The sequence below is a fragment of the Octodon degus genome, unplaced genomic scaffold (assembly GCF_000260255.1).
Source record: "Octodon degus isolate 3935 unplaced genomic scaffold, OctDeg1.0 scaffold00183, whole genome shotgun sequence".
Taxonomy (NCBI): Eukaryota; Metazoa; Chordata; class Mammalia; order Rodentia; family Octodontidae; genus Octodon; species Octodon degus.
Window position 1 is genome coordinate 903,563 of NW_004524759.1, and position 22,935 is coordinate 926,497.

Here is a 22,935-nt window from a genome sequence, read left to right on the forward strand (position 1 = left end):
TAACACGTGTGCTGACTTTTCCTTCCCTTCTCCTTTCCTTGGGAAAATTCAATGAATAAAAAGTCTTATTGGTACTCAAAAAAAAAAAAATTTAAGTTGGTAAGAATTGGAGTTTGGCCAAAGCAGAGATTTCATCAAAATATTCAGTGACAAAAAAAAAAAGAAAAAAAAAGAAAAAAAAAAAATTCAGTGACAAAAAAGAATAATAATAATTTTCTAGCAATAAAAGTTCAGTCTTTCATGTAAAACACTACAAAGTATTGAAAAAACACTGACAGTGTAAAAACGCCAGCTTCATCTTGACATTGTGAAGCTTGTCAAGCAACTTCTAGAATTGCTGATAACTTGGGTCGTCTTTGTGGCTTCTTTCCTACGTGAGCTGAGAGGGTCCAGCTGGGCACAGAGAGCGACCATAAATCCTACTGTGTGGTGTTGCCCACTGAGGGCTTCGGTCTGCGTGGTGGACACCTGCAGCTGAACTTCAGCGGCTTCATTGCAAGGCTGATGCTGATGGTCACAAAAACCGTATGTGATGATGTGCTTTTTATTTATTTTATAATTGGCTAGAAAATTATATAACACAGCTGTGTTCATGCAAAGAAATGATCAGCCTACAGCAAAAGCGTGTTAGTGCTGTTTTGATAGTTATTTCATGAAAATAAGTCATTGTTCTCCATTTTATGGTGCAGGGCATTTCTCAGCTCCAAATGCTCCCTCCCACAAGTGGCTCCACAGTGGGTGTCTCTGTCCCTCCATCCATGCTAATGGGTCTCCAAGTGGGCATAACTGAGATCTCATCTCCAGGTGCCCAGCGCTCGCCAGCTCCTCCCCTGGTGATAGTAGATGGCTTGGCACCTCAAATTCCTCAATACTTCCTACTATCTCACTTTTCTATGCCACTAATCTGGTAGATAAAGAAAAACATACACTGCAGTTTCCATTTACATATCCCCATCAGTAGTGAGGCTGTGAGTTGGAAATACGTTGTTTATGTTCCATGAAGCACTATCACGTGCTCTTCCTTCCACGTACACTCCAAATTTTATTATTTGTACTTTATAATCAGAAAAAATACACATTGAGGACCAGGGGCTGTAATTCAGACGGGCTCCCCAGGGAACTGGCTGGCCTGTACTTTTTTTTTTTTTTTTTGCCTGTACTTTTGAACATCAGCCCCCATCCACCTCCGTGTCCACCCTATCTGTGCCCACCTCCATGTCCACTCCTCCAGCACAGCCCCAGTGCCACTTCTCCTCTTGGCTGGGCAGCAGCCACCTCCAGGAGGCCTGGGCTCTTCCATTTCTGCTCCCTCTGCAGCTTCTGGGAGGGGGGTGACCATGGGAATCTGTCCAAGTCACCTGTGCTTAGCGTCAACAATGCAGAGCAGGCATGGTCATCTCAGTCCAAGGTAGACACACCCTGCCAGGACTCCCTGGTCTCTGGGTCCCCATTCACCCCCAGAAGGATGTGTTCCCCAAAGTGCTCTTATAGGAACATTTCCCTCTGCTAAAAAGGGGAGCTCAAGGCTGCTCTGGGTTGGAGTGCACCCTGACTTCCTGTCCCAAGAATGATTTAGACATTTTTGATTAATCTTTCTTGCCTGTATTTTGTAATCTGAGCAACTACTTTGAAGATAGCAATACACAATATATTGACCACTGTTAGTATCCTATTATCTTGTTTTGAAACTCTGTATCATTGTTTTTTTCTCTCTAAAATAAAAAAGGGTGACTTGGAACTGAGAGTCCTCCTGAACCATTCACACTCCTCCAGGTACCCCCTTTGTTTTGTTTCCTGTTTGAAACAGTTTCACTAACCTGCCCAGCCTGGTCTTGAACTTGCTGTCCTCCTGCCTCAGCCTCCCAGAGTGCCAGGCTTACAGGCACATGTCAGCACACTTAGCTGTGTTACCTTCCTAAAGTACAATGATCAATTATAAAACACACACACACAAACCCGCGCGCCCACGCACACACACGCACACACACAGAGCAATCTGATTCTCCTTTGGACTTTCCCGCTCTTCAGACTTTTGTAAATTTGATCCAATCCTCAATGTGCCTGCACTCAGTGTAAGAGATTTTTTGCAATTCAGTTCATTTCACACCGGACCATGGTTCAGTGCTTTCCTGTGAGAGGGCCCCTCACATGTGAAAGGGAGCATGAGAGAGACCAGAAGAAGGGAGAAAACTGGCCAAAGCCTGTTCTAGGACCCATAGGCCTGTTCTGGAGTGGAAGTTTCAAAACTTTTGGTTCCTGGGGCAGGCGCTCAGCCCTGCCCCACAGGCTGCAGAAGGATACATTGCTGTCCAGTGTCCTCAGCAGGTGTCAGGTGTCAGCAAGTGGCCCCACCCCATCATAAAGAAGACTCTGCCTAGCTTTGCCTGGCCCCGGACTGTGCAGGGCACCATCTACACCCACAAGGCTGCTCTGGGTTGGGGTGCACCCTGACTTCCTGTCCCAGGCATCCAGCTGGGATGATACTGTTCAGGGCCTGGGACTGGACTGATACTAAGGTAGTGAAAACTTTACCCCTAAGGGAGCCTGCAGCAAGTGAACACATTCTCTCCCAGGGCTAGACCCAGAGCCCTGTGAAGCACACTGGAGTAGAGTCCTGGGGGAACCTCTGTAACCCCAGTGAAAGAGCTGTTCTCCCTGCAGGTGGTACCACAGCGACCTCACGAGGCACGCCGCAGAGGCCCTGCTCCTATGCAATGGGCGCGATGGCAGCTACCTCCTGAGAGACAGCCAAGAGCAGCCGGGCCAGTACTCCTTGTCCGTGAGGTAGGTGTGGGAGAGGCGCAGCCACCTTGCTGACCCATGCTCCCTCTCAGCTGCCTGCTAGCAGACTCACCATCACCCTGAGACCTGAGAACCTTTCCTACTCTAGTCCACCAGGAAGACCCAAAGCCAGAGAAGCAGGGAAGAGTAAGCCAGGCCTCCCCTGGCTGAGAAAGCACCTGAGTCCACCCTGGGGACCTGGCTCACATCCCCCTCCCCGTCCTCTATCCTCCAGAGGCCGAGTCTAGCTGTGGCTACAGAGTCCACAGTTGTGACCAAGCAGGCAGCTGAACTTGTCCCTGTGAGGGTAGTTCCTTTCTTGAGCCCATTCCCCAGAGGTGAGAGGTTAATGGTGCCCTCCAGGTGCCTCCAGTCTCAGTGTCCCCTGTTGTTCTCCTCAGCCAGTGTTCCCAGGGGCTGACGGGCAAGGAGGGGTTTCTGGGACAGGCAGGGAATTCACCAAGCCCTGTGGCCCCCTGGGATGGGAAGACTCCTGGGTTTCCCTAGCCACTCACCCAAGCTCAGGCTGTGCCCACCACTTGGCTGTCAGGGCCCAACAGGAGCAGCCACAGCACTGGGCAGTGTCACCATCTCCCCCCCCCCCCACTGTCTAACCTCCTTCTCTGCTAGCACCCAAAGTTTCTGTCTGTTCTGGGCTGTTTTACCTCTCCTCTCTCTGATTGGGCACAAGAGCCACTAAGAAAGCATTTCTCTGAACACCAGGGTGGAAAGACTGAGATCTGACACTGCACTTACCTGCTCCCCAGGCTAGGGTCTCCTGGATTCATTTCCTTCCCAGTAGCGTTTCCAAACCACAGGGAGGCTTACATTGAGACAGGTTGATCACCTTCCACTCTCTACCTGCAAAGTCCAAATGAAGCTGATTGGAGTGATCTGTAAACCTGTAAGGCCAGCCCTCTATGGGCTGAGGCAGGAGGGTTACTGAGAGTCCAAGGCCATACTGTTCTATGTAGTGAATTCAAGCTCAGCCTGAACAACTGAAGTTAAATAACATGAAGTACCTCTTTTTCCCTTTCAGAGCCAAAGACTCTGTCAAGCACTTCCACGTTGAATACACTGGATACTCATTTAAATTTGGATTTAATGAATACTCATCTCTAAAGGATTTTGTGAAGCATTTTGCAAATGAGCCTTTGATTGGAAGTGAGACAGGTAAGCTGTCCTAGTCCATTTTCTGTTATTATAACAGTACCTAGGGCTGACTGCCTTATACAAAATAAAGATTCTTATTTAGTTCATCGTTCTGAAAGCCCAAGAGCATGGTGCTGACTTTGTTCAGCATCTAGTGATGTTCTGCTGGGTCATGGAAGGTGTCACATGGTAAGGGAGGGGGCATTGGAGAGAGCCCATCAAGCAGCTCTCATGACACAGGAACCAGTGAACCCACTACCCACACAAATATGACCTATCTGTGTACCACTGTATGCTGTAATGTTAAACTTCTTGAATTTTTCAGGGGCTCATAGGTGTTTGCCTTGAGTCTCAGAGGAAGTTTTGGACTTGGACTTTTCAGCAATGCTGAAGCTGTCAAGACTGTGGCAACTCTTATTTTGCACTATGAGATGAACATAAGTCTTTTTTGGGCCAGGATGTTATGGTTCAGAGCTCACTTTTTCCCTGAAAGCCTCATCTGTTCAGAGGTGGGGCTTCATGGAGGTGATTCATGGCAGATTATTCATCAGTGGCTGAGTTCAGAGCAGAACATGCTATTAGGAAGTGGGCCTGCTTGGAAGAGGTGTAACCTGGGGACAGGACCTGGGAGCATCTACCCCCTCCCGGGTCCTCCCCTCTCTCCTCTTCCTGGCTGCGAGGACATGAGCAGCCTTCATCCACTAGGCCCCTCAGCCATGTTGTTTCTATCTTAGAACTGGTATACCATGGACTGTAAGGGTGAGCCCAAATAATCCTCTCCTGCATGTTGCAAGTGTCAGCTGGTTTGCCCTACTTACTAGCAAGAGTGACTGAGACACTGTTCATTGGCTCTCCATCACTACCAGAGATCGTCAGCTCATACAGGTGAAAGGCTTTTTGGGCTGGAGGTTTCAGTGGCTCTGGTCTGTGGTCTTTGGCCCCACTACCTCTGGGCTGTGGCAAGAGTGTGTGGAGGAGAAGCTGCTCACCTCACGCAGGCAGAAAGGAAGGAGGAGGGAAAACTGATCCAGAGAACACTGTGACCTAACTTCCTTCACTTGTGAGGCTCTGGCTCCTACAGCTTCCCTTGCTGCCTAACAGGGACAAACTTTTAACACACAGGGCTCCAAGGGTCCTTCTAAAACCAAAGTGTGGCATACACTCTCCTGAAACTGGAGTTACCCAGGTTATTTGTCTATTTAATGAAAGTAAGGAAAATATTGCTCTGTATCTGTGATATAGAGTGATGACTTCATTGTCCTAAATGTTAACAAAGCTCAGTTAACCAAAGGCTGAGCATGTCCAGGACTTAGGCCCAGGGGAACTTGGTCCTTATAGTGTGCCTGTTCGCATAAGCTGGGATTGCTTGTTTCCTTGGCAAATCTTAAGGGGGCCTTCTGCTAATTGTGGTGCAGCAGGGAGAGATGCCATCAGCAGCAGAGCCTTTCCTCTCCTTGTGTGGCCTGGGTGGACCCCAATAGGAATCACACAGTATCTAGTACAGAGAAAAAGTAAGTAGAAAGCACAGCATGGTTGCTTTGCTTTGTGCCAATAACACCAGCTTCATAGTAGAATATTCTGAATTGTAAAATTAAAGCTAGAATCTTTTTCTTTTCAAGTAAAAATTCTGTCAGCCCTGAAAATCCCTTCACCACTTAGCCAGTAGTTGGTCTTATAACCAAATGGCATGGAGGGATTGATTGGCCATTGCTGTGTCAGTTGTGCCAAGCGTTTCAGATCCCCAAGCCATTCCCTGCAGGGTTAGCTCCTGTTTCTGTCCAGGCCCACTTTGGATTTGTTCAGTTTAGGGTCGTTGGAAATGAAGAGAAGATTTCTGAGGCCAGAGCTTTGCCTTGACCTCCTGGATTCTTGTCCTTCTCATGCATCTGCAGGCCCTGCTCCAGGGCTGGGCTCTTGTGGTGCTGAACAATGGCTGCCTGATGGCTCAAGGGAGCTCTGGCCCCAAACCCACTGCAGTTCTTTCTATCTTTGCTCCACTGCCCTCTGTGGAGCTCTCTTCCTGGACTCTATTTCTGTTATTCTTATCAGTCCCAGGCTGGAGCTCCTTGGGGACCAGGAAAGGCACCTGCTAGGCCCACTGACAGAGTTAAGAACAGTTGAGGCTGAAGTCAGGGCTGTGTGTTCTGGTTGAACCATCCTCACCCAGTCTGGCCCCAGGCTGCAGAGTAGTGGCACATGGCCATCACTTGGGTGCTGTTCACCTTCCCTGAAGATGCCTGCATCTGATTAAAGCAGACATCTGATTAGCACACGTGGGATTGTGAAGCTTATGATCAGGGCTCCAACAGGAAATTGGAGCCACAACTTGTTGCACGTTGCTACAGTGACTCTCTATGTATTCCGGGAGATCTCAGCAGTAGGATAGTCTTGCTGCCCTCTGCCTCTGCCTCTGCCTGTTCTTGCTCTCCAGTGATGAGCTCGCTGCTCCCTGGACCCAGCTCTGGGCACTGATGCTGCCGGTAGTGTGCTAGACTCCTGGGCTTCTGATCTCATGCTCCTCTTATCTGTCTCAGCCAGATGAGAGCCCAGGGCAGAGCATGTGACAGATCAGTGTTCCGGTCCCTGTGGGAGTGAGGGTCGCAGGAAACAAGATAGTGCACTAGGTCATGATGAATGTCACGCCAGACCCTCAGAGTCACTGCTGTAGCCTGCAAGGATGGCGACTATTCTCAGAATAGGTCTTTCTACTTGCTAATTTTAGAATGAGCTCCTGGCATGCATTGGCTTGCAATGACCAGGAGCACTGGGGAGGAGGATATCCTGTACAGCCTAAGATGAACACAGGTCCTTCTTGTGGTTCATGTTTAATCAAACCACCAGGGCAAGTCTGGCACACCCCATGAGGAGGGGCTGCCTCAGCCTCCTGCCAGACTACCAGAGTGAGAAGGGCTCACCCTGGATGCTACCCTGCCCAGCTGGGGCCAGGCCAGGCCTTACCCCGAAGCCACAGTGAGGACAGCTGAAGAACCAAAGCCTCACTCCTTTGTCTGACAGTTGTATATTCTCTTACCCATATTGTTCTAGTAAATTTTTCTCAGTCAAGAGAAAAAATACCTGACACTCAAAGTTAAAAAAGGAAAGGTTTATACAGCTCACAGTTTGTAGAGAGTTCTGTCCGTAATTGACTGGCCCCAAGGCAGGGCAGCAGGCAGAGAACAGTGCATGGCAGTGGGAGGTCCCAAAACAAGCAAGGGCCAAGACAAGCTCACCTTGTCCCTTGCACTGTATTCAGGCTACCATCCCTAGAGTAGATGTAATACGCACACCCATAATCCTAGTCAGAACTTACGAAACCAAGCGGTGGACTGATGTACAAATCACTCACCCTTTATCCCAGCATCACACACTCTAGATTCAGCCACCTCCAAAGAGTCCCCATCCCTGACTATAAGAGGCTTTGTGGGGACATCTAGACATGAGCTATAACAAGTATCGTGAAACCATAATATTTATTCTGGATCATAAAAAAAAATTTGCTCTTAAGATGGTAAAAGTAAGCCAGGTATGGTGGCATGTGCATGTAACCCCAGCACTCCAGAGGCTGAGGCAGGAGGATTGCCAAGAGGTCAAGGCTAGCCTGGACTACATAGCAATACCCTGTTTCACAAACAAAATACTGTTAGAACAAGCATTATCTTCTGTTCACATTTCAATACTCAGTTATGTAAAATTGTCTGTACAACACATCCCATGGTATGGTGACTGCAGGGAATCCATGTCCACATCCAATGTGAGAGTTTGCCCTTGGCGGCAGCTGCCTCTCACGTCTGAAGGTCCTATACAAACAGCACCCTCATAAATGCCAAATTTCCACTTCTGTTTTTGTTTTGACATGGGGATTCCCGATGTTTTAGGGTGTCTACAGTTATTACTACTTGCTTTTGTGATACCAGCCATGTTACTCAGATGGCATTTTAAAATGAGTCAAATCCATCTTAATTTAAGAACTATGTGGAACTTCTGCAAGGTGACCACTAAGAATGCTGCCAAGCCACAGCCAGGAATCACTTCTGCAGCTCATGTGTGGTGAAGGTGGAGCTCCTGGTTTGCAACTGAGATGTGTTTGATAAAGAAATGCAGACAAGTGAGGGGCTGAAGCAGCCATCATGGGTGTTGGCTGAGTTCCAGGCGTCCATCTGATGCCTTCACAGATAGCAGATCGCCAGCCTCAGATGCCTGAGATGCTGTGTGTGGTCTCCCCTTCCATGGGGAAATAGGGAGCCAGAGGTTTAAGTTACTTCCCCAGGCTGCACATCTGGACCCCAGATTGAGTCCCTCCCGTTGCCCACATCCAGGCTGCCATGGCCACACAGGGCTGTGTGTCATGGAGCCATGGGGCCTCTGCAGATTCATCTGAGTGGAATCCTGCCCATAATGTGACAGTTTGTGGGACACTGTGGAGCACAGGCCAGGCTCCATCCCACCCTAGTCTTCTGCAAAGCAGAGAGGCTCAGTGTGTGTCCCTCTACTGTCACTTTTCTGAGAAACTCACAGAATTACCCCAGAGAAATCACCCTAGAAGACATCAGCCATCGAGCATGCAGGCCCGAAGTGTGCTGTCCATGGGACCCAGAGCCTGCATGGCTGCTGAAGGGAGGTGGAGTGGAGTCTAGGGCTGAGCGTGCTCCAGGCGGGTGGGAGCATGGTGCCAGAGCCAGGAGCATGTGTGCAGAAGAAGCAGGGCCTGCGGAGCTGGGCTCTGTGGTGTTGCTTCCCCCTAACTTGGGTCAGCAGATTAAACCAGTTCCCCAGGTCAGTAGAACTGGGGGAAGCTGGGCCATTTTCATTCTCCTTCACAGTGGAAGAAAGAAGCCTGGTGAGAAAGGAGAGCACAAGGCCTCACATCTCCTGAAATGTCTACATCTGCAGGCCCGGTTTATAGTGCAGCCAGAAGCTCTTTGCTGTCATGAATTATCCTTCAGGGACAGCAGATATTCTTAGACCTCAGGCAGTCCCACAGCAGCTTTGGAGTAGGAGTGGAAGGAATCAAGCATGACTCCAAAGAGAGTGACCTTGTCATGTCTCCGAGGAGAGTGCCCCAGAGAGGAGATGGTAACCTCTGTGTGTCCTGGGCTGGGTTCCTGACTCTCATCTAAAAAAGAATTTCAGGCTGCCTCACTGAAAGCACAGATTTCTTAAGCAGAATGAAAGAAGGACAGACTTGGGAAGGCGCCTGGCACTGTGTCTCTGGGGTACACATACGGTCTTGGGGTGTCCATGATGTAGACTGGGGTATTTACATGGTCACTGGTACCCTAAGACAGGTGACAGAGGATTTGTGTTGTTATTCGTCATTTGCTTGGTGTCTGTTTCCTGAGGACAGTTGCTCATTGTGGGCTCACCCAGGACCAGGCATGGCCAACACAGACGAAATGCCAGCCTGTGCTTGACCTTCACATGGTTCCAAGAGTCCCATCCCCTGGGAAAGGAGGAAAAGACCCTGTAGTTCATGAATTTGCAGGTCTGAATTAAGCACAGCCCAAATGTGTAGACTTGGCGACACATTCAAGCTTCTCGGGGATTTAGGAGGGCCACAGGGAGCAGAAATGGGCCTGAGTGGAAGGAGCTCCTGTGACACTGAGTCTGGAAGCCACCATGATCTTGAGATGACAGTGTAAAATCACAGCTTCCCATCTCCTGGCTGCCTGTCATTTCTTCCCTGCCCTCAATCCAGCTGGACATTAGAGCAGTCTCCTGCTGGCCACTGCTGTTCCCTCCTGGGCAGGCTGTGGTGACGGAGCAGACTCGGTTGCACTGTGAGACTCAGCTTCCCCTACGGGGCTGGAGGCTGAACCCTGGAGCTCCAGAGGAGTGGGCGGGGCTTGGGGTCCTTGGGCAGAGCTGCTGGCAACAGGAGGCAAAGATGGATGTTCTCAGAGGCCCCTCGAGAGCTGCTTCCCAGGTCAGGAGAAGACAAATCCAGCAGGACAGCTGCAGGCTCATGTTCTGAGTCTGAGGATGGTGACAAGACATGGACAGTGTGGTCTTCACCTCAACACTGCGGGTAGCTGTGGTGCAGAGTGGAAGCAGCATCATGTGGCCCCAGCACCTTCCAGCGCTCCTGGGGCAGAGGGCCACTGCCAACTCCAGGCCTCAAGGAGGGGTTCAGCAGAGTCCCCCACTGGAATCCACATGTACTCCACTCTCAGCCTCCAAAGAGCCTTGCTTTGTCCTTCTGTAGTTCCTGCCAAAGGCCCTGGTGTCCTCAGTGTCACGGTGTATAGAGTTGTAAACATCCATCCAGCTGCAGCCCACCTCTGGCTGGCTCTTCTCCTTGGAAAAAGTGAGCTGCTGGGGAGTGGAGATAAAACCAAGCTTTAGGCAGAGGCAGGAAGCGCTGCCACCTTCATGCAACTTGGAAGCTGAACTGAAACTCACACGCAGCTCTGTTTCCGAGCCTGGGGTGCTGACCCCCATCTTCCTCTTCCCCTCTCACCCCTACTTCCTCTCAGCATTCTGACCCAGAACTCCTCTCTGAGGGCCCAAGTGCCATCTTTGGCCCAGGTGGGAATTCTGAGTCTGCAGATGCTGCACTACAGGTGTTTCTTTTGATTATAGAGACTGACCCTGGCTCACTGAATTAACATAAATGTGCACATGGGAAGTGGAATTTAGAAAGATATGAGTATGTCTTTCTAGAACTTAAGGGCTCTCAAACAACCCAGAGAAGATAAAGGAGCGGCTCAGTAATCAGGGCAACTCTGAGGCTTCCTGTGCATTGAAACATCCAGCTTGGTCCACTTTTGCTTACCTCAAAATGTTCCTCCACAGAACATTTCTGAGACTGGCTTCCTGTCAGAGGCAGGAATGAATGTCCACTCCAGCATGCATACAAGCGAGTTGGGGGTCTTCTTTCCACAGAAGCAGCCATATGCAGGCAGTTAAGGAACCCACATGAGGTTCATGGCTTCAGTCTCTGGGGACAGATGTGTGGCAGAGGTCACCAGCAGGTCACCATGTTTACCTCAAAATGGGTTACCTCTTGGGGTTGAGGACATGGTAGAGGCCTGGGGCCTGGGCTCCAACCTGTGTCCTGGGGTGAGACTGTCTCTCCTGAAAGGCGGTCACAGTTGCCTGGCAACTGTGCCCTTTTGCTTTACCTCAAGGCACCAGATGCCTTCCCCCGGGTGCTCCCCCTTTATAGGTTGCTTCTGTTTCCTTTGCTCCATCATTCTGGCCTTCTGCCTGGCCCGGCAGCTTAAATGACGAAACCTGCAGTTAACTCTGGTCTCCCAGCCTGACTTGGGTTACACTAGAGAAGAGGTTTCAGGTTGAATCTAGATTCTCCCTTCTGACTTGGAGAGTCAGGCCTGAGGTCATCCTGTCCCCATCCATGCCCCAGGGCAGGGTGTCTGTGGCAGGGAGGCTGAGTTGGACTTGAACTGCTGTAGCATTTGTTCATTTATTCATTCCTCCTTAGGCCTTCATCTATCAGAGGTTCTTAGCTCTAGGGAGGTAAATGAAGATAAAGCTGACCCCAAGCCTGCTTAGAAGCTGCTCTCAGACCTCTAAAAGGAAAGCATGGTGACCTGCTGGTGACCTCTGCCACACACCCATCCCCAGAGACTGCAGCTATGGGCCTCAAACAAATCTACTCAGCTCTCTAGGGACCTGTGGATGTTACACAGCAAAAGGGTATTAGGCTTGCAGATGGAAAGAAGGCTGGGGTTAGGGCCTTGGGGAGGACACTAACACATGCTCCAGCCAGAGCCATGGTAACCACAGGGTTCCTGGGGTGATCGTCAAAGCAAAAAGGGAGAGCCAGAGGGAATCCCCAGCAAGGGCTTCAAAGGTGGGAGGAAAGTGCCATGTGTCTAAGCGTACGTGGGCGGCCTCCCCAGGACATGCAGGGAGCAGCCCTGCTCATACCTAGTTAGATGAGGGTGGCCCAGGCTCCATCTAGTGCTACACAATGCCACCACAGAGTTGTCCTGAGCCATCAGCTCTGCAGCCATTTGCCCAGAGTGGCAGGAATGCTGGCATGGCTGTAATGCCAGTCAGTCTGTCCCAGGGTCAACTGAAATGTTGAATTCATGGTATATCAGGAAACACCAGGAGTACTCAGTACTGACAGGTGATAAGGCCTGAGATTTGAAAGCTTCCTTGACTTCCAGGCTGCCCAGAGGGCTCTTCTCCTGCTCCTCCCAGTCAGATCTGTCATTGCTGGTTGCAGTGACACCAGGCCTATTCCCATAAGAATATGGCTCCTGGGTCTATTGTAACTCAGAATTTTACTCCACATCTTCAGAAGAGCAGTCTTTGGGATTTGAAAATACTCTATCCCAAGAGGAAATCCTACCTCTTGTTTATCTCCTTTCCACATACTACCCCCTCGGGGCATCAGGGCACCCGGGTCTTTGGGGAGCTGCAGCTGGCCACCAAGCCTTGTGTTCTGCTGGTTTGTCAGGGATCTGTCCAGGGCCACTGTGTCTTGGGCTGGAACACCAAGCAGCACCCAGTGGGACTTAGCAGCTGCCGTGGCCACAGGCCCTGCTGGCCTCTGTGCCTCTCAGAGGCCACTCCTGGTCACAGAGTTTGCCAGCAGCAGCCTGCTTCAAGTTCACAGCTATGACCTGGACCCTGCACACACACCCCGTGGAGAGCATTTTGTGCAGCTCTGTTTGCTGTTGGTTCAAGGCCATCAGGAACAGAATGCATCTGTTTCCTAGGACCCCTCAAACTGCCTTTCCCAGACCGCTCCCTGTGGGACCTCTTGGGTCTCACTCTACCATTTTCCTCACACCTGAACTCTCCTCGACACAGTTCTGGTTCCTGACCTAGGCAGCACATTCCAGAAGAGTAGGTTGCTTCCATTTGCTGCTCTTCTTGCCCAAAGGAGTACCTGGCAGAGCCCTGAGGTGTCTGCTGGCTGGCTGACTGACTAACTAACTGACTCACTGACTGAGTTCTTACTTTTCTGCCACATCTAATGTAGGCCTGGACCTGCTGTAGCAAATACTCTCATGAAATAAAAGGCAGGAACTGTATCAAGGAGGAAAACCCCTTGCACTTTCTCTTCTTGTAGGCAGAGTTTCTAGTTTCTGATTCATTGATGGAGGGGTGGGAGATGGAGGTTGTGGTGAGAAGCTCAGCCCTGAACTCTGGGCTCAGGAGGAACAGCAAAGCCTTCTGTTTCCTGGGGTGCGGGGGCAGAGTTTGGGGGGGCATGCCATGAGCCCCATGAGGCTGCAGCTTGCTCTCCAGCCCAAGGAAGAAGTGCAGGGCCTGAGTCCTCCAGCCTAACCACTTCTCCAGGGCTTGGTCCCCATGAATTTGCAAAGCTCACTGGAAACCTGCTAGCCACAGTGCGAGGTGCAGCCAGGCTGTCTCTGGGTGAGGTGTCCCAAGGCATCCCTGCCCTGGTCCTGCCCTCAGCTATAGTCTCTTGATGGAGATGGATCTCACACCTTCATTTAGGTGATCACGTCCACTCAAGCTCCAAGTGCAAGAGCTGAAGACTTGTCACTGTCCCAGTGTCTGGCTGAGGTTCTATCCCATAGATGCTGGACACAAAGGAGTGCGTGCATACAGAACCATGAGCCTACAGGGCCGCCCTCCCCTTCAGAGCACTGATGAGGCTCTCTGTCTTCATGCAGGCACCCTGATCGTGCTCAGACACCCCTACCCCAAGGATGTGGAGGAGCCAGCCATCTACGAGTCTGTCCGGGTCCACACAGCGATGCAGACAGGGAGGACAGAGAGTGACCTCATGCCTGCTGCACCTTCTGTAAGTGACCAGCTCTGTCACAAGCTCTGTCTCTCTCCAAGCACAGGGAAAGTTACAGTACATTTGGGTGCAGAATTCTAGCTTAGAATACAAAACCTGGAGAGGACACAGTGCTCAAGGCTGCAACTCACGTCATCTATTCCAGGGTAAATCAGAAAGATATGGAGGTTGGGCATAGGCACACACACGCACACACACGCACGCGCACACACACACACACACACACACACTGCCCTTCTGGGTAGGATCATCAACACTTGAAAGCTGGCATGTCAACTATGTCTCAAGATGGCCTGGGAGCAACCTTTGAGCAGAGATTCCTGAAAGATGATGCAGCTGGGCCTGCAGACAGGGACAGCACACCCCACCCCACCCCACCCCACCCCACCCCAGGCTCCTGAGTGTTCAGGATCACCAAGGCGGCCTGTGTGCCTGCAGTGGGCAGGACAGTGCAGTGGGGCTATGAGGATCAGGTTGGGGAAGTGGGTCCCAGAGTGGCATGCATGAGTATCTGGCCATCACTGTGCTTCAGGACGTTGTCCCCTTAATGCCAAGAACAAAGACGGTTAGTCAGGGGCCTCACTCACAGCAGCCTGTCTGCTTACCTGCCAGCGCACTTCCGGTCAGGGACAGCACAGCTTTTTGCAGAGGGAGCAGTCCTCAGAATGGTGGTGCTGGACCAGGTCCCCAGGTGTCCTGACTTCCAGAGGGCAACAGTAAAGGGGCTGGAGCTGTCCATGCATTATGGATTGTATTGGAGGAGAGGAATCCAATATTTGAGAACCCTAACCTTTTGGGGATTGAACCCAGAGCATTTACACTGAGCTACACAGTCCATTTTTTTAAATATTTTATTTTGAGACAAGGTCTTGCTAAGTCACTAAATTGCCTGGACTGGGCTTGAACTTGTACTCTTCCTGCCCTAGCCTCCCTGAAGGTTGGGGCTACAGGCATGTGCACTATGCCCACTAACCCCAGTCTTCTATAGTGAATGCTAAGCACATCTGTGCTCTGGTCTGAAGGAAGACATTATTCATATCTTCCATGGCTGCTAGTGTACACACACACTTTAAAAGGTGGCATGTAACAACAGGCATCAATGCCCCATGCTGAGGCCCAGAAACACGAGAGACTGTGAAGTGTCCCAGCGGCAGACAGGAGCAGCAGCTAGGCGTTATGCAGCACATGGCAGCCTCAGCTGTGAGGAGCCAGGCCACGCAGCCCAGAGTTTGCCGGCATGGGTGGGGGCCAGTGCAGGGCCGGGGTCTGAGTGCTCCCCATGCCACACAATCTGTGGACAGGACAGAGAATGGGGTGTAGTATCACAGGGCCAGCCTGGACTCCTCCCTCCCCATGCCTCCTCCAGTCCTGCCTGGAGGGGAGGAATTCATGTTTCTCTTCTGTTTTTGTTTTTCTTTTGAGGCAAGTTCTCACTACGCAATTCGGGCTGGCCTTGAACTTACTTTGTAGCCCAGGCTGGCCTCAAACTTGAAGGGGTCCTCCTGTCTCAGCCTCCAGAGTGCTGGGATTATAGGTGTGCATCACCATGCCCAGCTTCATTTCTTTTCTTGTTTCTGGTTTCCTGTTTGGTCTGGGTTCTCTTTGGATAATCGTGTGCGTGCGATCCCCACACTTGTATGTGTGAGCACCACTCTCCTTGGCTCAGGCAGCTCCTGGGCAGCTCCCGACTTTGGCCCACTGCACTGGGCCTGGCTCAGGCAGCCCCAGCTCTCTGACTCCTGGCCTGGCCCAGCCCAAATCATCTTCTCACGGCGACCTCCTGGCATCCGTGGGAACTGGGATGTCCAGCCACTGTGTGGTCACTCGCACTTAGGGACATGTGCGGAAAGAGATGGAAGAAGGGAATGACAGCAAGCACACTGTTTCCTTGTAAGCATTTGGAAATGCTCGTACGAGTGCTCCAGTGTTGGTCACAGTGTGAAGATTTCCACCTCCAAAGCTTTCGGCACAGGGCCTGCGATCCAGGCACTACAGTGTACAACGCTGAATTAATGAAAAGTTGATTGTACGCACTTTACACAATTCAGAAGCTCCTAGAGCACAAAAACGATGTCTGTGTTGATGCGGATGCTCTTGACTGGGCTAAGAATATGCTTTAGCTTTAAATGTTGTGGGTTTTGTACCAGGAATCAAACTCAGGATGTTGTATTTGCTAGGCATGTGGTATGTAGTTAAGCTATCACCCCAGTCCGAAAGATTTAAATGTTGAAGAAGACCTCTTCACTGCTGGGCTGTAAGTGGGGTGGGACCCACAGTGGGCTTCAGGGACAGCTGGGGCCAGAAGCTGCTAAAAGGCAGGAAAGGAAGAGCCAGGACTAGCTGTCACCAGGGTGCATCTCGGAGGCAGGAGAAAGGTGCTGTCGGGCTGGATGTGGTCACAGGAGGAGGAGAGGCAGCAGCAGGTAGAGGGTCCACCGAGAGCCCAAGGCTGCAGGAGGGGCCCAGACAGGGGAACAGACTCAGTTTTGAACATGTCGAATGGGAACAACCAAGCAGTTACACTGGAAGAGGTTCAGTGCAGTTGTCTATTTCAAATTCCAACATAGAAGTCATTGGAAATGTGAGCTTTCTTAACTTCCCTTCTGTGGTTTTTGACAATTGTCTTTTAAAACCATTTGTGTTCTCGAGCCAATTCTCTTCTAAAACTGTCTTCTCCTTCCAGCTGTGATCTCTGATGCTTGCTCAGTTTCTGTTCTCCTGCTGCCCAGGGGGCATTTCCCAAAGTTTGTCTTTGAAGCATCCCTCATTTCCTCATCATCCTTCACACACTCGTATTTGTGTGTGTGACCAGTAGTACACAACAAGCTTCTACCACAGACACAGTGCATGTGCATGGAATGAGCTCTGTGTTGCATTCGTGATAGGTTCATTAATGATGCACGGTGAAAATTATCCGTGTTATTGCATAGTTCTCTAAAACACCACTAGGCAAATTTCCTAATAGTCTATTATTTGGACACATCAATTTATTTAGAAAACCCTCAGTTACATTTTTACATTCTATTTTTATCTTTTAAAATTTCAAATTTATAGAGTAATTGGAGGGATAGCACAAAAAAACCTTGTTTTTCCTGAGCCACCCAAGAGTAGCCAGCCTCCTGCTGTACTTGTTCAGCTGTTTCAATCTGTTTTCCCCAAACCAGAACATTTTCCAGGCAGCCAAACTGTGCTGTTGGGAATTAGCCCTGAGCCATGCACGCCTTACTAACCACAGGTCCCTCTGGTTTCACCAGTGTCCCCAAGACATCCTAGTTTGAGAAGCAGAAAGCACGGTTGGCTTCCTGCCTTCCAGGCTGCCTCTAGGACACCTGCTGGGAACTCGGCCTCAGTCTCTCCTGACCCTGTGACTCTGACCCTTCCTCAGGTCCAAGGCACTTACCAAGCAGCCTTTCCTCAGCTTTGGCTCACCCAGCAGTGGACCCCAGCAGAGCTCGTGCCCAGTCTTGGTCTGGGTGCAGTTTGTCCTGGTGTGGCACCTGCAGTGCCAGACTTCCGCACTGTGGGTCTCATGCCACAGCGCCACTTAATAAGTGCGTGATACTCTGGTTTGGGGAGCTACTGGAGACTTTGTAAGTGTCCTGCTCCCTGTGGAACTGCACCCACCAGTGCTGGTGTTGGTGGAGGCCTCTTCACTGTTTCAGTTCTTACCATGATTGTTGCAAAATAGCCTCCGACTCTGCAGTCCCTCTATGTGTACTTGTATGGAAAGCGTTTTATCATCTAGACAGAGCCTCTCTCCTGTCTTTGTAGCAGTGGGTTGCAATCATGACTGTCATTACTTATTTTGATTGTTTAAATTTTCACAGCCTTGGCCTTTCAAGGTGGCTGCTTTGTCCCTGTGGGCTGACTGTTTTTAGGATGTCTGTACTTTCTGATGGAACAAGATATCCTGTGCTTTCTGGTGTTTTCCTATGCCCAACTCTGGAATCTATTTCTCCAATAAATCTTTCTCTTCTTCCTGCAAAGTTGCACTTTAGACCTGACCACTGTACACTTACTTTTATGGGGAACTCACTGTCCCACCCAACTAAGTCAGGGCAAATAGCCATGCAGACACATAAGCCCGTTCATATGCCTGTGCTATGCCTACCTGTCTGTCTGTCTGTCTGTCTGTCTATCCATCTTCCAGTCTATCACCTCTTATACCTCTCTGTCCACCAACACTCCCATCCAAATTGAGTGTCACAAGGCTCATTCTGATTTCCCCTTTCCATTTTTTGGAGTCTCATGGCCCATCACCCCTTCATGTGTGTTCCTGGACCGAATAAATGGGAATGGTCTCCAACCACTGCTCCTGCTGCGTACCCCTGCGTGCTGCCTGCTGCCTGCTGCCTAGCTCATCCACACCAGCCCCAGGCCCTGCCACCCCACCACTCTGCCCTTAGCAGAGCCACCTCCCACCTCAGCCCTGCCACCACCCTGCTGCCACCATCCCTGCTGCTGTCACCGGTGTCATCCATGGGGATGACCCCTCACACTAACACCCTCCTCATCTCCCTTACCTAGCAGCATTCAGCCATGGCAAAGGCAAATGCAGCCAGGGAGCCTGTCTCCAACCTGGGCTCTTACCAATGTCTTTCCTATTACTGATCATACCATTTTTAGAAGATGAATTTCAGGGCTGGGGATATAGCTCAGTAGCACAATGCCTGCCTGGCAAGCATGAGGTTATGGTTCAATTCCCAGTACCAAAACAAACAAAAGAAGAAGGAGAAAGAGAAGGAGAAGGAGAAGGAGAAGGAGAAGGAGAAGGAGAAGGAGAAGGAGAAGGAGAAGGAGAAGGAAAAGGAGAAGACAGAACCAGACAAAATTCCTAACCCTAGCCTGCAGCACATTGCTGGATGGGGGTCAGAGATTTTCCTCAACTTGACCTCAGTGAATAATTCCACCAGGGCTTTTTATATTACAAATTGCTCTGAATTAATGTGTCTTTATAGACATTAACCTCAGCAATCCAATGTGATAATTTTATCATTGTCATTATTTGATACCTCAGCCCAACTCTTTAGCATCAGAATAAGCAAAGTTGATTTGTGACATTGGTCACCTGCTTAACCTCATTGCAAGGAGCCCCTGGGAGGCTCCTGACATTTATGCCCCAAGCTCTGTGTAGATGGCTGTGCCACTTCCTGCTTGGATTCTCCATGTGGTGGTACTGGTTCTTCTTTTTACCAGTAGGGAGCATTCACCTCAGGCAGAAACACTCTGGAAACTCCCGTAACAAGAACCTTGGTGTCACCCAAGCCATTACCCATTGGTAATGGCTTTTATTCATTTTTTTTTCTTATTAATGTAAGGCATATCAGGAGATCATATCAGAATAAAACATCCTACCTGGAACTTGGCCTCTTCAGAAGTGGATAAGATCGTCCACTTCCTTGTCACATGCCACTGTCTTCTCACTCAGCCTCCACCCTCCTGGTGTCTGTGGGTCTTGCTGCTGTGATTGTTTAGAGGAACTGGCCATTGCTCTCAAGTCCCCTTGGCTATGGGAGATGCTGGTGACTCTGCATCCCAGATATCTGCTCTGTGGAACGTGGGTTCTGAGCACAGTGTGTGGGAGAAAGGGCAGGAGCTGCTCCTTCTGAGGACCCTCTGGGAACACGGAGAGCAGAACATATTGCCTAGTGCAGATCTGGGACCCCGCAACCCCCCCCCACTCCACCCCCATAATGGCCTCCTTTCCCTTCTCTGAATCCAACTTTCCAAGCACAGCACACCCTGGTATCTGCTGGGGATGAGTCTCAGGCTCCAGCAGTAGCAGTCGTCAGAGGCCTGGGTCCCTGTGCACAAGGGCATAGCCTATGCAGCCTCCTTCTCAAGGGAGCATACAACACTCAGGCTCCGTCAGGGAGGTGTAACGCCTGACTGGGCTGCACTGTTTAAGGTGAAATGTCAAGAACACATCTGCACATCTTCAGAATGGCTTTTCCCAAACAGTCTCTGTCCGTGGCAGGTTGGGTCCAGGAAACAGGGGCTGTGGACAGGTGGCTGAGATGTACTGGCCTAGACATGTGTGTGACATGGCTGTACCTGTCCAGTTACCACTCACACACAGCACTTTCACAAACACAGACTTAGTGGGGGTTGGGGGGCATGGTCCTCTGTTTTCACAGCCTACTTGCCCTTGTCAGCAGGAAGCACTTCTGTCATGGCCACTGGTGCAGAAGAACAGCAGAGCACGTGTGGACAGGGCCAGGTGAAGAATGGAGCAAACCCCAGAAATGTTGAGGCTCCTTTTCTTTCCTCTTTAAAGTAGGATGAGAATGGCCAGGCAGATGTTGTTTTGTGACTGTGCTGGGCTCACAGGGATTCTTTCTCTTGCAGCTGGCCACCAAAGAGGGCTACCTCATGAAGCAGGGTGGCCTGGTCAAGGTGAGCGTACTCGGGGTTCTCCAGTGGGTAACGTTTTTGTTATAAGTGCTGCTTTCAACTCATGTCGACCCACTTATAAAATGCATCTATTTCAAGAGTTGCTTTTGTGATGCTTCATCAGCAGCCAGGGAAGCAGTGTCACTGAGTCTTGGGCAGAGCTCTGCAGGCACCTGTAACAGTAAGACCACTTGTGCAGGTAGGGAAGGCTGAAGCAGAGGGCAAAAGTCTGCTTGAAAGCCTTCTATGTAGTCCTTTTCCCCATTTACACGAAGAGGTCAAGATAGTATAAAAGTTTAACTTACAGGTCAGCCAGGAACATCCCTGATGCTAATAAGATGAAGCTGGGATATCCCAAGGAAAGCACACTGTGGAATTTTGGTGGCCCAGTGTGTCCAGCCCCTTACCCCAGCTGTCCCTGGAGCTCTTGCTCCATCTCCAAGGTTGTGGACACCTCCCAGCTGTTCACGGCTTGCTATGCCAGGACCACCCTTCCCAGATGAGATAGGTATCCCTGATGCTGCCTGGTAGGCTGACTAAATTGTACCTAGTCCCCACCTTGCCAGGTACTCCTGGGGGCAGGGAACATTCACTTTCACAGTGGGTTTGACCTCAAAAGCCTGTCACTCCTTGTACCTGACACACTGCCCCAGGAAGATCAGGCTCTGCTGGCACCAAGAAGGTGACCATAGGCAACTTGGTTTATGGCATACCCCATGGGGTCTTTGGCAAGGGTTAGAGGACAGTGAGGTTGGATTTATTTGTAAGACAAAAGTAATATTTGGTATTGTTATGTGAGGACTATCTATAACATAGATGTAAATGTAAGTAAACTATAAATGCACTTCTAAGAATGTGTATAAATATATATGTAAAATGTATTTCCAAGTAGTTTAAAAAATTAAAAAAAATTTAAAAGTAGTTTGTAGTTTCCAGTAGGTGCACAGAAGTGACATTTATTTTTATTGTAAAGCTAACTAACACAGTAGAAATCATAGAAATTTGCTATAAATCATCCTGAAGGTCCATGATAGATTGCATCTTTTTTATTTGTTTAAATGAGCTAATTAACAGTATTTTTGGGGCTGGTGAGATGGCTCAGTGGTCTAAAGCACCTACTTAGAACAAGCTTGGCAAAGCACAGGGACTGCGGTTCAATCCCCCAGCACCACATGCCAGCCAGCCCGCCCCCTGGTGGGCTGAGCTGGCCACACACACACACACACACACACACACACACAAACATAAAGAAAAAAAATTTAAAAAAAAAAAAAAACAGTATTTCTGCCACCGTTATAAACTTAATATGTGGAATCATTTTAATTTTTGTAGCTATTTTGAAATTTGTAAAAAGTACTTTCTAACTTATTTTCTCTGATATTTTATACACTTTGAAAACAAAAGTAAATCCACCAGTTCAAATATTGTGTTCTCATATTCAAAACTGGTGTGTTGTAACTTTTTTTTTCCACAGACATGGAAAACAAGATGGTTCACTCTGCACAGAAATGAACTGAAATACTTCAAAGACCAGATGGTGAGGAACATGTTCCTGCATTTTCCCCTTAAAATCTTCTCTCTAGACAAAAGGAACATCTGGGTTTTTAAAAAAAAAATTAAAATATTTCTTAGCCTATGTTTGCACATTGCTCCGTCCTCATGGGGAGTTGGTGCGCACACAGAACCATCTCAGGTCTTCCGCACCCCTACCCTTCCCCATTCCCTCCCCCCATCTCTCAGCCCCCTTCCCATTTGCAAAAGACCTGTCTCCCTGTTACCTATTACCTAGGTTTTATTTCCTTTTTATTCCTACTTTGGGTATCTCATATAAGAGAAGCCATGCAATGCTTAATCCTCTGCATCTGATTTATTTCCCCTAATATTGTGGGCTCAAGCTGCATCCGTTTTCCTACAAATACCTCAAGTTTATCATTGTTTATGGCTGAGTAGTGCTCTGCTGTGCATACAAATCACTTCGTCTTTCTCTATTCATTGATTGATGGACATGCAGGCTACTGAGGAACATCTGCCTTTGAAATCCGATTTTCCTTATGTCCACTTGAAACAATACGTTCCAGAGATGTGAGTTTCTAATTCCTAATATGAGCAGAACACTTGCTAAGCTGAGATAGATATCCCTGATGCTGCCTGGGGGGCTGACTAAACTGTACCTCTCCAGGACACCTAATTCCTTCTGCTTAGGGGGATGAATTTTCTTTTGCCATAATGTATTAACTATCTTTCTGAAACAATTTCCCCCTTTCTTAAAAACATGTTTGTCTCTCATGACTGTTTCATTATGTCAACCTACAGTATTTTATTTATCATTTTCCTTATATAAATTCTCTGAGGAAGTCAAAATCGAGGAGGTAAAAGAAAAGGACACCTCCCCACGTGCTAAGTCCACTTCCATCAATGCACCTGCCCTGATGAAGCAATGTCCTTGTGCTCAGTGTCCTCAGAGGCTGGTTCCCACAGTGCCACTGTGACCTCCCTTTCTAAGCTTTTGCAGGCCTCGGAGAGACAGAAGAATGACAGTTTCACATAGTGGAATACTTTTCAGGGGCATAGGTGACAGACAGATTTTGGTGTTGCTTTTTAAGATGATGTAGGTTGCTTTTTTCCCTCTTTCAGTCACCAGAACCAATTCGGATCCTAGACCTCACAGAATGTTCTGCTGTACAATTTGATTATTCACAGGAAAGGGTAAACTGCTTTTGGTAAGTTGACTTTATAAAAGAAATGTTTCTTCTTTTCTATGTGGTACCAGGGATCGAACTTAGGACCTTGCACTTGTGAGGCAGGTGCTTATGTCACTGAGCTATCTCCCTGGCCCAAGAGATGTTTTTATTTTTTATTTA

General features: G+C 49.3%; 1 protein-coding gene across 2 annotated transcripts in view; it reads left to right on the forward strand.

The window, feature by feature from the left end:
- Nucleotides 1-22,935, forward strand: part of Dapp1 (dual adaptor of phosphotyrosine and 3-phosphoinositides 1) — a 46,069-nt gene that overhangs the window by 14,027 nt on the left and 9,107 nt on the right. The window contains exons 2-7 of one of the 2 annotated variants that reach the window (XM_004643704.2): nt 2,662-2,784; nt 3,821-3,954; nt 13,551-13,681; nt 20,030-20,077; nt 21,549-21,611; nt 22,709-22,794. In XM_004643704.2, coding sequence (XP_004643761.1) covers nt 2,662-2,784; nt 3,821-3,954; nt 13,551-13,681; nt 20,030-20,077; nt 21,549-21,611; nt 22,709-22,794 — 585 coding nt within the window. The remainder of the gene's footprint in view (nt 1-2,661; nt 2,785-3,820; nt 3,955-13,550; nt 13,682-20,029; nt 20,078-21,548; nt 21,612-22,708; nt 22,795-22,935) is intronic. The other variant, XM_023703878.1, reaches the window with a different exon arrangement.